The 14026-nt window shown below is 43.4% G+C and overlaps 1 protein-coding gene across 1 annotated transcript in view; it reads left to right on the forward strand.

The window, feature by feature from the left end:
- Positions 1 to 14026, forward strand: part of LOC139689674 (endothelin-converting enzyme 2-like) — a 284393-nt gene that overhangs the window by 239448 nt on the left and 30919 nt on the right. The window contains exon 2 of the mRNA XM_071586864.1: positions 9400 to 9535. Coding sequence (XP_071442965.1) covers positions 9400 to 9535 — 136 coding nt within the window. The remainder of the gene's footprint in view (positions 1 to 9399; positions 9536 to 14026) is intronic.

Genomic DNA, 14026 nt, shown 5'->3' on the forward strand with positions numbered 1-14026 from the left:
GTACTAACCCCGACGGCGTGTAAAATTCACCCATCAAGGTAGGGGGGCCAGTTCCTTTCTCTGTGACGATTATGGTTTCCCAGGAAGACCTGGTATCCGAAAAATCACTTTAGCTTGGGTGGAGCTGTAGGTGCCCAGAGTGCCTTGCCCGGGATTCGAACCCGGGATCCTCCGGTCTGCAGTCCAACGCTCTACCCACTGGACTACCACGACCCACCAACATCGGATTAGCCAATCTAAACATTTTTTAAATTAACCAATCGCCCTAATTAACTATTGACCCCATATTTTAATGATAAATTCAAGAAGCAGAATGGAAATGTTATTACCGATAGAAATTTACCTAAAATGATTGAGTTTAATCCTGTTTATTTCTTACGCAATATTGTAATGCAGTCCCTGATGATCGCACATCGTGTTTCTGCGTCCGCTTGCCCTCCCTCCCCCCCCCCTCTCATCCTCATCCCAATGCTCTCTTGGCCGGGTGCTTTGCGTCGAAAGCCAAAGGCGCCGTATGTACATAATGTGCCCGCGTCGAAACATTTCACTTTCCCTCGGTCGGGTCGTGAGCTGTACTCTCTCTTTCTCTCGGTGTCCGCGGCCTTGGGGGCGCAGACAGGGCGCGGTGATGGAGCTGCACCAGCTTACACTGTTTACATGCACGACGGGCGGGTGAATCGCTCGCAACGGCGAGGATGTGGCGTAAGGGTTTTTGTTATTGGGTGACTGTTGACGTGTCAGTTTGGAATCGACTTAACTGCATCCTTTGTAGCGTTGCGTAAATATATTTCGGTTTTATTTTTAACTTGATTTCCTGCGTGTCGAAAGGTCAATTTGATTTTTTGTACGTATGCCGTAACGGTATCACGCATCTAAGTGTTCCAAAATAGAATGAAGTGAAATAAAATTGCAGATTAGCAATTTCATTAAGTTTTTATATCCTATCGTTTTCAGGATTTGTCAAACCACTATTGTGGCAACCTTTAATTAATTATCTCATTGTTCTCTGGAATATATTTATAATGTCGTCACTGGCTAAACAAATGAAGTAAACCTAAAGAGTTTTAGTTTTATCTCTTCGACAGTAATTATTTATTCATTTTCCTCGTGAGAATTACACGGATTTGTTGGAATGTCTACGTATTTAGAGGGTCAATCGTGAAATGCAGGAAAGGCTACTTCCGTTGAATTCGTAACTTTTTTGAGGTGAACACAATGTGAACATTCGAATTGATTTCATTTTCACCGACTAATAAACAAGCCGGAATACGCCAGTAAATCTTTTCGACGGGCGTTCAAATAAAAGTCTGGATGAAAAGTCAGGAATTATGTTCCATATATACGTGGACTATGACGGGTCGGATGGAGTAGGAATGAACTTCGTAGATTCGTGGAGACTCGATTGTGGTGCGACCGAGGGTCCGGGTGCCCTTTTGGCTGCCGCGCTCGCATTTCCCGCTCCTGGAATCTCTCGACGCAATTCTCTGCACTGGGGGTGACCATGGTGACGACGGCTCCACCCCCAGCCGCGGCCTAACCAATCGGCCGCCGTCAATTAACCCCCAGCAGGAGATGGGGAGACGCGGTGGGGGGTAGGGGATTTGTTTGTAGGTGAAATTGTGTTTAGTTTTCAGTTTTGAGCGGGCCATCGTTCTCTCGTGCACACTTCCCTCGATTGGATGCGCAAATACGGTCGCCTCGGTAACTGCCATCGTCGTCGAGTTAGCGCCTCGTCCCCACCCTCCCCCGGGGACAGTTAGTTAGTTATTGGTTTGCTCTGTCGCCTCGCGCCTGCCTCCCTGCCGGGACTCCAGTCTGGGAAGGAATGGGATCAGCCGCATTGGGCGTCACGCGGTGCAACTGGAGTGTGTAAAATAAAGAACAGTTCGCACTGCCCCCACGTTTGTTTGACCGCGTTTCAACGCTCAGGCGTCCTTCATCTTCAGTTAACCTCATCAAATAAATTCCACCAAGTAATTCAGATAAGTAACTGGTAGTATCGTGGACCTTATGATGACACTCAACAGTTTATTCGCTCGTTCTATCCTAAAAAAAAACAAATGGACTCTAACTGCAATGAAACTGTGCTATTCGTTTAGGAAAGAATTAGCAACACTGTGAATACCCCCGATGGCGTCCGTATTAAATAATCTTGGTTTTGTATAAAAAGTATCGGGAAAAGAATCGGAAAAATGAATTTGAATTGGGTATTCCTGGAATGCCTCAAGATTCTTCTAAGTGCATCCCTTGAGCTTGGACGCACTTTGTCCAGCGGCTATTCCACCACTCGAAGGCTCCCTGTAGGCGAATTCCGGAAGGTCCTTAAGGGTACGCGTGGAAACTTCTTTGGCGGCACTCCCATTTGATGGTGTCCTTTGTGGGAGGGAGGATTTCCCTTTTACAGGAATAGGAAATAGTCTACCGGTGCCAAGTTGGGACTGTTAAGGAGTTGGGGAATTGTCGTGATGTCGTCGTAGAAGGTGTTCGCAAGCAGACACTCGATTCAAGACATGATCGTCCATCAAGAGCTTCGGGAGGACGAGTTTAGCGGAGATCCTTCGCATCGCCAAATTTTCAGAGACAATAGTGGGTACTGTCATCTTGTATCAATGCCAATAATACGATCAACAATCATGCGCAAGCTCAACCGACTGTCTGAATTCAGCACTTCACGAACACATATCAGGAAAAAATTGTTACCGATACTTTTAATGCACCCCTGGTAACAATATCCAGGGCAACACGGATGTGAAATAAGTCTTCCAGTGCCAAGTTGGGACTGTAAGGGTGTGGGAAATCGTCGTGATGCCGTTGCAGATAGTCTTCGCAAGCAGACACTCGACTAGGCTCCTCTTGGTCGTCCGACAAGACTTTCGGGACGAGTGTGGCGCAGATCTTTCGCATAGCCAAATTTTCACTGACAATAGTATGCACTCCCATGTTGTATCAATGCGAATAATGCGATCAGTGATCATTCGCACACTTAACCGACTGTCTGTATTCAGTACTTCACGCACATTTCAGGAAAAAATCGTTACTTTTTAAACAAACCATGCTAAGTGCTACTGTAACGTGAAAACAGAAAGAAATCAGGTTATGCGCCAGTCTGACGAATTGGCAATGGATTATAACGAACAGTATTTCGTGATTCCACCTTACTTCGTAGGCTGTGTGGTAGCCTATTATTGATTGGTAGAGAGAGGTCGATTGTTAACCGTAAGGCTCCGGGTTCAAAACCGTGTGATGGATACACGTGATTCAATCCTGTTTAGGTCAAAGAGAAATGTTATCTGACGCTGGTTAGACCTAATTTAGAATATGCTGCTAATATATGGGATCCTCACTAATTTAGATTGATTGCCGAATTGGATCGCGTGCAACGTAGAGGAGCTAGATTTGTAAAACGTTGCCAAGATAAATTTAGTAGCGTATCCAAAATATTGTGAAGGTTAAATTACAGGTTGAAGCTCTCGCATAAATTGGAAGGAGGTCTCTTTAGCAGTGACGTTGAAAATGTGTTATTACTCCAATTGTGCTACGGTAAGAGAGATCATGTCAGTAAAATCAGAAGGATTAATTTTGGAATAGATTTAAGATGCTGCCATTTTTTCCAAGAACGATAAGGAATCAAAATAACATTGTCGAACTGCGGCGGGGGGTAAAATTATTATTATTATTAGGTTTGGAAGGCGGATCCAGTGCGGAAGGCCTGGCCTCCCGACCGCCATGGTGCGAATCATACGCGCAACGGTGAAACGTGAAAGAATCGTTTAATATTTACACCATCATAGCGTTGTAATTAGGAATTAATTTGCCAACGTTGCTCTATCTCACCACTTAAAACATATTTGTGGCCCCATTCTCGGCCTCTTTTCGTATTATGTGATATTTTTAGGATTATTATTTTCGTTTGTGGCTATACGCATACGTTTCACCCTCTAGGAGGTATCTACATCTACTTAATACCCCGCAAGCCGTCGCAAGGGCGTGTGGCGGGGGATGTTAGGACACCACCCGTAATTTAGAAAAGAAAAAGAAAAAAAAACCGCATGCAATAACCACAAAATCATATATCAAAAAAAAAAACATGGCATACATTCATGCATGAACACTTACACCCCACACACATGCAAACACTCAATCTACATCTTACATGCACATGCACCCGAAATTATACCTACAGCTTTGCAGTGTTTAACTTTGCTCCGACTTGTAAATTCAATGTTTTCAGTATTTCTAAAGTTACTTCGGTTTCTTACTATTATGATTTCTGATTGTTCGGGGAAAGAATGAGTATTTGTACCTATCTGTCCTGGAATCTATCTCTCTTATTTTATCTTTGTGGTCTGATCTACCTAAGTAGTGTGGGGCCATTATAATTCCTTCAGTGTCATAGTTAAACTCGTTTGTTCTGAACCTTTCTAAAAGTCTAAGCCTCGCTTGTTCTCTCCGCACTTCAAGTGGTTCCCAGCCTGAATCCCTTAAGAGACCTGTAACATTTGTGTTCTTATCATAACAATTTTTAACGAATCTAGCGGATTTTCTCTGGACTTTATCTAATTCTTTTTGCCAAATTTTCTCCCACGGATCCCAAATACTTGCGGCATATTCCAAATGAGGCCTAACTAGAGCAAAATAACACCTCTCTCTAACTTTTTCATTACATTTCCCCACCCCCCACGGTATCATGGGTCATTATTAAATAGTCAAACAAACTCCACCGCCCGCGAAAATCAGTGAATCAGAAAATATGTGAATAACTGTCGCGGAAAATGAGCGAGGAAGTAAGTTTGCACATTATAATTTTCTGTAAATTATATTGTTATATTTGAAGCAAAAATCGCCGTATTTTTATCACATTTAGTTCTGATGAATTTGGAGTATGATATTGGGAGTTGGATGCTTTTATTATTCGGAATTCGTACCGTTAGGATTTATTCCACGATATTCGCACATTATAGCATTTTGCATGCAGCAGAAACGCAGAAATCCGCAATTTATATTAATTGAAGGATGTGGGGCGTTTAAAAATATGTATATTTACGACTTTGGCAATATTCCAGCGAGTAACGGCTAAAGGTGTCCTACATACACGTATAGCATTTTCATGGTCATATTGACGCACCTCTTTCGCCTGTGACGGGGGAGCAGATTTATTCCGCTGCCCCGTCACTGGTGCAGTTTTCTGTTGAGAAGCCGGATATAATATTACCCAAATCAACTTAATCTTTGGTGAAAATGTGACTATTCGCGTTGCGTGGGCGAACGAAATGAGAGCATTTTATTCGCTTGTTCTTTTTATCTTACTCCCACCCACATGTCATGCGGCGGCCATGTGGCTACCCACATGGGGGCCGCCGCAGTAGTCTGCCAGTCAAAGTTAAGATTTGGATGAGCCGAGGGACCACGCTTGGCGCTAACACTTCTAAACCCGCCATACAAGACGCTAAATACGAGCGCTGTCCAGAAAGTAAACTCCCTTATTTCTATAAAAAGTACAATGGAAAAGATACAGAAAAGTTATAATTTTCATCTTAAAACTACATATCTCTACTGTTTATACATGTTCCCCAAACATATTTAAACATTCGTCGTATCTCTGAACTAGCTTTCAAATTCCTTCAGCATTAAATTCAGCCTCCTGAGTTCGCAGCCAACCGATGACGGCATCTGTTGAAGTTCCTCGTCGAGACGAACACAAAACATGTAGTAGCCTAACTTTTCCTTCGTGTTTCCATGCAACAGAGTTGTATAAATCTTTGAAAAAACTTTCTAAAGGTTTCAGATATGGTAAAACGCCGGTTTTCCCCGATTTCTTTCGTCAATTTTTAGGTGCAGTTCATTATGTTCGCCACAGACGGGGGCGGCCACTTCTGTCATCATCGTCATCATGGACATATGTCCGTTCACTCTTAAACGAACGACAACACTGACATACTCATCACATTTGGTCCATAGAGAGCACACATTTCCCTGTGATGCATGTCAGCAACTTTGAAGTTTTTTCAATTAGTAAAAACCTTAACACTGAACGAACTTCACATTTGGCGGGAATTGCAATCGCATTGTTCATTTTTACTCGCCATCGTACGTATAAACAAGCGAAAAGATAAATTAAAGACAAATTAGCGTTTTAGCGTCCTAGTTATATCCCACTCGGTCGAGTGCAGGTCTACATACGTACGAGTAAATACGCTTCATTTACGTGGTGGTGGTTTACCTCGAGAACGTTTTGTTTGCTACGTTCAATTCGATCGATGATAAAGAAGTGTATGGAAAATACAGCACTTTGTTTTCACTGCGGAATTGCCCCGAATTCAAGCGAAATAAGTGCTCAATTGGAAGTAGATTCCCCTGCCATGGTCGAAAGAGAGACATCGTCCTCGGTTGGGCGCTGTCCTCTCCCACTTCTGTTGAGACTGCATTGCATGCTGGGTGGTGAGGGCGTCACGTATTCGGACGGAGCGCGCTCGCGGGCCGCGTCTCTCCCCCTTCTCGGCAAACCCCTCCCACTCTCTGAACCGCCGAAATGCCTGGAGTCACGGTGCAGAGAGAGAGGGAGAGCGCGCCCGCATCCAGCAGCCCCGCAGTCTGCTCGCTGAGCCTTGACACGTACCACACGTCAACCGCCGCGGGAGGAATACTAATTGGTGACGAGCCGGTCGCAAGGGATTTGATGGCCCTCTGAAAGGGGGAATGGGTGGACCCATTCCCCCTTTCAGAGGGCCATTCGGGCCGGAGACCCAGGAAGCGTGCGAAAGTGACACTTATGTTTCTTCGGTCATGAAATGGCCAAACCGAGGAGGATTTCCTATGAAAGAGAAACAAATATTTGGCGAAATATAATACGAAAGCGCACGACTACGTGCTGCAACGTTTACTACAGGGTTCGTCCAAATACGTATACAGGTATCCCTTGAGCGGTAGACAAGGTAATGCATACCTCTGACGGCTGTGTATGTTCGGCTCGTAATAGTGAAAAAGCAGTGCTATTTCTAAAACACTCGCTGTACCAGGTGATGCGAAAGATCAGCGCTAAAATCGTCCTCCGGAAAGTCTTTGGGCGGAAGACCAAGAAGAGCAGAGTCGAGTGTCTTTGCTTGCAAAGACCTTCTGCAACGTCATCGTGACGATTCCCCAATCCCCTTACGATCCCAACTTGGCACCAGCAGACTATTTGCTATTCCCATTGAAAGTGAAATCCTCCCTCCCTCAAAGAACATCACCATGGAACCCTACGTGCCGTTAAAGAAGCTTGTACCCTTAAGGCCCTTCCACCTACTAGGGAGCCTTCGCGTCGTGGAAACGCCACTGGCAAAGTGTGTCGACGCCCAAGGGATGTACTTTGAAGAATTTTCAGAGGCATTGAATGAGCTATAGTATATCTAAAATGATTCTATTTTTCCGAAACTTTACCCGATACCTTTTAAACAAACATTGTGCGTACTTTTCAATTTACGATTGTGGAAGCAACACATGAAATGCCGACACAAGCTGAAAGATTCGGCTCCTCTTTGTAGAGAAGGCAACCTGTGCAGAAATGTGACAAAAACATCGCACGAATTGAGTTCAAATAATCATCATTAAGTTGAATAACTCTTCTTATTGTCTTTCGGAAATCCTATTTGAATAGTAGTTTCAATCATTTTCGTGAATATACGATTAAAATAAACGCTCAGTAACTAAAATGAGACCTTATTTGTGCATGAAATATTTTACTCATTCACCCGACTTTTTTCCCGTGTTTTTTTTTGCAATTCCATTTCTAGAAAACAAAGGACACCTATTTCATGTGATTTTAATTTTAGAGTTGACTTCCTGAGCCTCGTCATGAAGATGAAGAAAGTAAACCATTATCATTTCCATTTCGCGTTAATTATTCATGGATTTCGAAAATAGAAATGGTGGATAGTCGTGTGGCAGTAATCGCTTTTTGAACTAGTTTGTTTAAGAAATGACATTCTTTGTACTTGAAAGTGACGCTTTAATGCCCGCTGCTTCAAAGGTGAACACGTTCCAGAAACTAGATTTCGTAAATGTGCTTGGATGTTGGTGGAATCGATATTTTTTGTGTCGCTTGTGTTTATTTTTTATCTTATGGTAATGTAATGAATAGAAATATTGATTAGCGGATATGTTCCTCCTCTTCACTCTATCCGATAAATTAAGGGTCAATTCATACAAGTTTCGAGCCTCCGGTCCACATATCTTAATCTCGGGTTAACTGTCGGGATTTGTGTCGTCACGATTATAGTTTTTTTAAATTTGTTTTTCTTCTTTGTTTTTAAACACTTCAAAATGATGAAGTCCGCCCCCTTTCATTGCGTTAGGAGAGGGATGTCTCCATCATTGAAGTCTCCCGGCGTGTTCACCGATTCGTGGCATCGCGCTGCCGTTTGCCTCGTTGTCCTGATCTGAGGAAATCCACGCTCGCACGTGTGTGTGTGTCTATCCCCTGTAGCGCTGTTTGTGATCGACATGTTAACGCACCAGCTATCGTAAGGAAAACGTCACGACTGCCTGGCTCACAGAAGTGGGGATTCGGGATCGAAGAGGAGGTAGATACGCCTTCCTAGTGGATTCCGTGGTACCATTAAAGGCGCTTTGGTGGGTACCAAGCCGATATGGTGCCATCTGGTGACAAGCACTCTACATACCCCCCTCGAAAAATCAACTGCTGGGGATTGTAACGTCTTTTTGTCGATTGGTAGCACCATACACTCAATATAACTTATATCAGTTGCCAACATTTATGATCTACATCTACATAATACCCCGCAAGCCACCGCAAGGGCGTGCGGCGGGGGGTGTTAGGTCACCACTCGTAAAAGAGAAGAAAGCCACATGCAAAATCAACGCGTCCATACAAAGCTATTCCCGCTGTGTCGTATACATTTATTCAAAAATCCTTTCAACTTACACGCATGCAAGTACATATACTATCAATCAACAAACAATTACACTTTAGGATGTAAAGTAAATGCGCCCATTTTAAACGCAGGAAAAATCTGCCGCGGACCTAGGCCGACCGACGCAACAGTATTTCGGAATGGAAGCCGTCACTTGAAGACACCGCCGAAGTCCTTGACTCCTTTATTAGCGTGGAAGTTCGAGTTAATTTTGTCAATCTATCAGCCATAGATGGGGAATGTTTGTGTATTATTTACCGAACCTAATGTGACCTTAGCTTCGGAATCATTTCCGTAAGTTCTTTCCCAAACACTACCCCTCCTTAGAAACGTCCGCTCCGACCCGTTTCTCCACGGGGGCTCTCCAATGGCCGTCATTAAAAAAATCGCGAATCATTCCGTCGAATTAATGATTGCCGCTGTGAAGACAACCTTGTGCATCGCTCTACATTCATTTGCCCCTGACTGATGTTGTGTATACCGCTTTCAGATGGTACCTCGCATGAATGTCAGCGCCAATCCATGCGATGACTTTTGGAACTTCGCCTGCGGTGAATGGCTGGCCGGAAACCCCTTGCCCCCTTCCAGAAGTCGCTGGAACAGGAAGGAGGAGCTGGAATATGCAGGTGAGCCCCTTAAACCATTGGTTTAAAGACGGTTGATTGGGTAGTTTTTTTTTATCTTTTGGCAATGGGACCGTTCGTTGCGTCTTTGACGATGACCATTTTGGACCCAGCAGCTCTGTGATAAGGCATCGCCCTAATCCTCAGAAGATTTTTATTTATCCTCCTATGTTTAGACTCCTGATAAAGGAAATGTCTTCAACTGTCGTGACAATTGTACGTTTAAATGTTGGTGCTTGAACGCGTATTTTAGTTGGAATTTAGCACCTATGTACGAGGGCAGGCTGTAAACTAAGGCACACATGCTTGTAGACCACAAACAAAATGACCTTCAGAAGCACTCCTGGTGGCACATGGAAGTAACATTCCCCCTCAACACGCATGCGCAGGTTTGAGGTCGTTACATTCATCCAGTGTATTTTGAGAAGCGGAAGTATGGAGACGTGTTCTAGTGCTATGTCAACGCGAGTTAAACAGCGTGCTGTTGTCGAATGTTTAACTGCTGAAAAATTGGCTCAAGTGGAGAGGCTCTGCGAAACCTGAAATTTGAACCGATTCCACTCCCTCCTTATTCCCCCGATTGTTTCCTGAACTCAAGAGACACCTCAAGGGTAATCATTACGCCTCGGACGATGAGGTGAATGCAGCTGTCAAGTCCTGGATTCGAGAAAAGTCGCGTTGACATAGCACAAGTGCCGAAATCGCCGTCTTTATCAAAAAATAATTGCAGCACTTTGACATCACCTGAATGCCTTGAGTTCGGCTCTAGAATTTCCTAACTATTCATTGAAACGTAATTCAAAAGACAATAGTAATAGTCAGCTGTTTATTATATGTTAAGTGTCATATTACGATGGCTGTGCAGAAATTAAACCTCCGTTATGCTATAAAATATACGGGTAGGGGTAGACCAGAGGTAGCCAGTCCGCCTGTGGAACCTAAGGTACCTGGTTCGAAGGTACTTGGTGCGATACAAGAAGGTGAGGAAAGAGAAGCAACAACCCAGATGGAACACAAAGATACTGGAAGAAAAGAGCGCAAGGGAAAAGTTCACCACGGCCATCGAAAGGGAAGTTGAAGAAAATAATTATAATACTAGCACTGAAGATAGATGAAATGAAATGAAATGAAGAGTATGATTACCAAAGCTACAGACGAGCTACTTGTGCGTAAGGCGGAAATATTTAAGAATCCGTGGATAACAGCTCAACTAAGGGGTCTCATTGACGAAAGAAGAAAATACAAGAATACAAGAAATGAGAGTGAAGAAGACGTCTATAAACAGTTGCGGAACCAGGTCATACGAGAGTGCAAGAGGGCAAAGGAAGAATGGATAGAAAGATGCTGTGAGGAAATTGATGACAACATGAAAAAGGGAATTAGCGAGATGGCTTATGAACTAGTGAAGAGGCAATTCGGGGAAAGAAAAACAAAATCGTTGAACATCTGAGCCGCAAATGGAAAAATATTTACATATGATGACGACATTGGGAATAGATGGAAGGAATACATTGAAATACTCCATCAAGCTCCCAAACTAGTGGAAGATGGCTTAATTGAAGAGGGAAGCATGATAGGTAAAGACGATCGGGGCCCGAAGATATTAAGAAGCGAATTCGACGGAGCCGTGGCAGACCTGAGAGACAACAAGGCGCGAGGAGTGGACGAAATAAACGGAGAAAAAATCAAGGCACTCGGGGTCAAAGGGAAGGATGCCCTCTATGGAATAATCAAAGATAGCTACGACAGCGGAGAGATACCAGAAGACATCGAGAAAAGTATAATGATTGCAATACCGAAGAAACCGAAAACAGATAAATGCGAAGAACACAGAACATTGAGCCTGGTGACTCAAGCATGACAAAAATCCTTACTCGGATAATTAGCTGAAAAATAGAAGGAAGGATAGAAGGAAACCTCTCGGAAAACCAATTCGAATTCAGGAAAAACCGAGGAGCAAGAGAGGCAATTCTCAGCTTGAGAGTTCTGGCCGAAAATATTGAGACACGTAAATAGGCCATTATATGCAGCGGTATTCGTGGACTTGGGCAAATACTTCGACAATGTTGAATGGAACAAGATGTTCAAGATACTCTAAAGTGCTTGGATTGGGCAACAACGACGGAAGAATGATCCATAACCTCAAAAAGAATCGGGTTACAATAATGCAAACGAAAATTGGAAGAAAATGGCGGCCAAAATAAACAAAGGAATAAGACAAGGATGCAACATCTCGCCAGCAATATTCAACGCATACCTGGTAGAGGTAATAAAAGGAACACAAGTATCAAAGGAGTCGAGGTAAATGGAGAAGAAATCAGCATGCTCCGGTTTGCAGATGACATCGCAGTAGTGGCGGAAACGCGAGAGGACCTGCAAGCAACTCTTAATTGCTGTGGATCAATAGCTGGGGGAATATAATATGAACATCAACAAGAAGAAAACTATTATCCTCGTGCGTGGAAGAGAGAAGCTGAATGCAGATATCACCATTCGAGGAGTGAAACTAGAGCAAGTGGAATCCTTCATCTACCTGGGCAGCAGCATAGCATGAGATGGAAGTAGTTCGACCCACATGAAGCGAATAATAGCCCAAGCTAAGAACTCATGAGAATGCTGAAGATTAAATGGACAGACGAAGTAAGGAACGAGGAAGTATATAGAAGAGCAGAAGAGGATAGGACCATATGTCTACGGCAAAGAAAAAATAGATGGATTGGACACACATTGAGGCACAATGGATTGATTAGGAATATAATAGAAGGGAAGATTCCACGAGGAAGACCGAGAGACATGTAGATAGGGCAAATTAAGAAGGACGTAAAACGGAGAAGTTATCTAGGATTTAGGGAATTTACATCATGTTGAGTAGAATAGAGGGCTGTAGTAGTCCAATCCTTGGATCGAAATACTGGTAATGATGATTCTATAAAAAATACACTGGAATAGATAAAGAAAATTTATTATTTTCATCTCATACAGGTTCTGCATATCCCTGTAACTACACATCTCTACTATTTTTATACATATATATATATATTCCCCTAAAATATTTAAACATTTGTCAATTCCCTGAAATAGTTGTCAAATTCCTTCAGCATATACGAGGGTCATCCGGAAAGTAGTACCCGTTCGTGAAATAAAGACACAAAAGTAAATATTAACAAACATAAAAAATTTTATTTGAAAGAGGATACTTTAAACTACTTCTCAACATAATCTCCAAGCAAATTAAGGCATTTGTCATAACGTGTGACAAGTTTCTGTATTCCTGCTGCATAGTCCTTCGCCGCCAGCTCATTGAGATACGCGAGGGACCCATCTTGCACAAATTTTTGCATAATGCAGATGGTGTTTAACAATTTCATGAACAATTGTTCGAGAAACATTGGGAAAATGCTCACAGATGTCATCAATTGTGACGCGCCGATCGTTCCTCACGAATTCGTCAACTGAGCTCACCAGTTGGTCTGTAATGACAGACGGTCTCCCCGAACGCTCATCGTCGTGTGTGTTCCCCCTCCCCATGTTGAAGTTGCGACACCACCGCCGAACAGACGACTCGTCCATTACATTGTCTCCATACACCTCCTTTAATTGGCGATGAATATCACATGGGCGAACGTTTCTTGCATTGAGGAATTTAATCACTGCCCTCACTTCACAACTGGCGGCGTTCTCAATTTTTTTAAACATTGTAAACAATCACAGAAACAACACAGGCAATGCTAGCGTCACGCAACTTGGCTCAGAGAAGGCAGACAAGCCGCTGAAGCTATCTGACCTCGTCCAGCGGCTACTCGCGTCGTCAGCACTTCATGCGGCACGAACGGGTACTACTTTCCGGATGACCCTCGTAATTCTGCCGCCTTCCTGAGATTGCAGCCAACCGATGACGGCATCTGTTGAAGTTCCTCGTCGAGACGATTACAAAACATGTAATAGCCTACTTTTCAGTTGTATTCCCATGCAACCGAGTCGCAGGAATCTCTGAAAAAGCTTTCTAAAGATTTTAGATATCTTAAAAAGCCGATTTTTCCCGATTTCTTTCGCTAATTTTCAGGTGCAGTTCAATTTTTCGCCACAGACGGGGGCGGCCACTTCTGTCACCATCATGGACATTTGTCCGTTCACTCTTAAACGAACGACAAAACTGACGCATAATTCTAATTAAATTTGTTCCATACAGAGCACGAATTTCCCGATACATTTCAATAGTTTAGAAGTGTTTTTAATCGGTAAAAACCTTATTGCTGAACCAACTTCACATTTGGCGGTAATTTCAGTTGTATTGTTCATTTTGACTCGCTATTGCATAAATAAACGACAAGCGGTGCGACCTTCCGACCACTGCAGCTCGAGGCGTACTGACCTGCTGTGTGCGTCAATACAGCGACCATTCGGCTCCCTCTTCCACTTATCCTCACGCTGCACGAAAACGGAGGTCACTTTCTGGACAGCCCTCGCTATAGTGTGCATACTATAGTTTTTTCG

This window comes from Hetaerina americana, unplaced genomic scaffold (assembly GCF_022747635.1).
Source record: "Hetaerina americana unplaced genomic scaffold, ioHetAmer1.1.p SCAF_27, whole genome shotgun sequence".
In the NCBI taxonomy this organism is placed as follows: domain Eukaryota; kingdom Metazoa; phylum Arthropoda; class Insecta; order Odonata; family Calopterygidae; genus Hetaerina; species Hetaerina americana.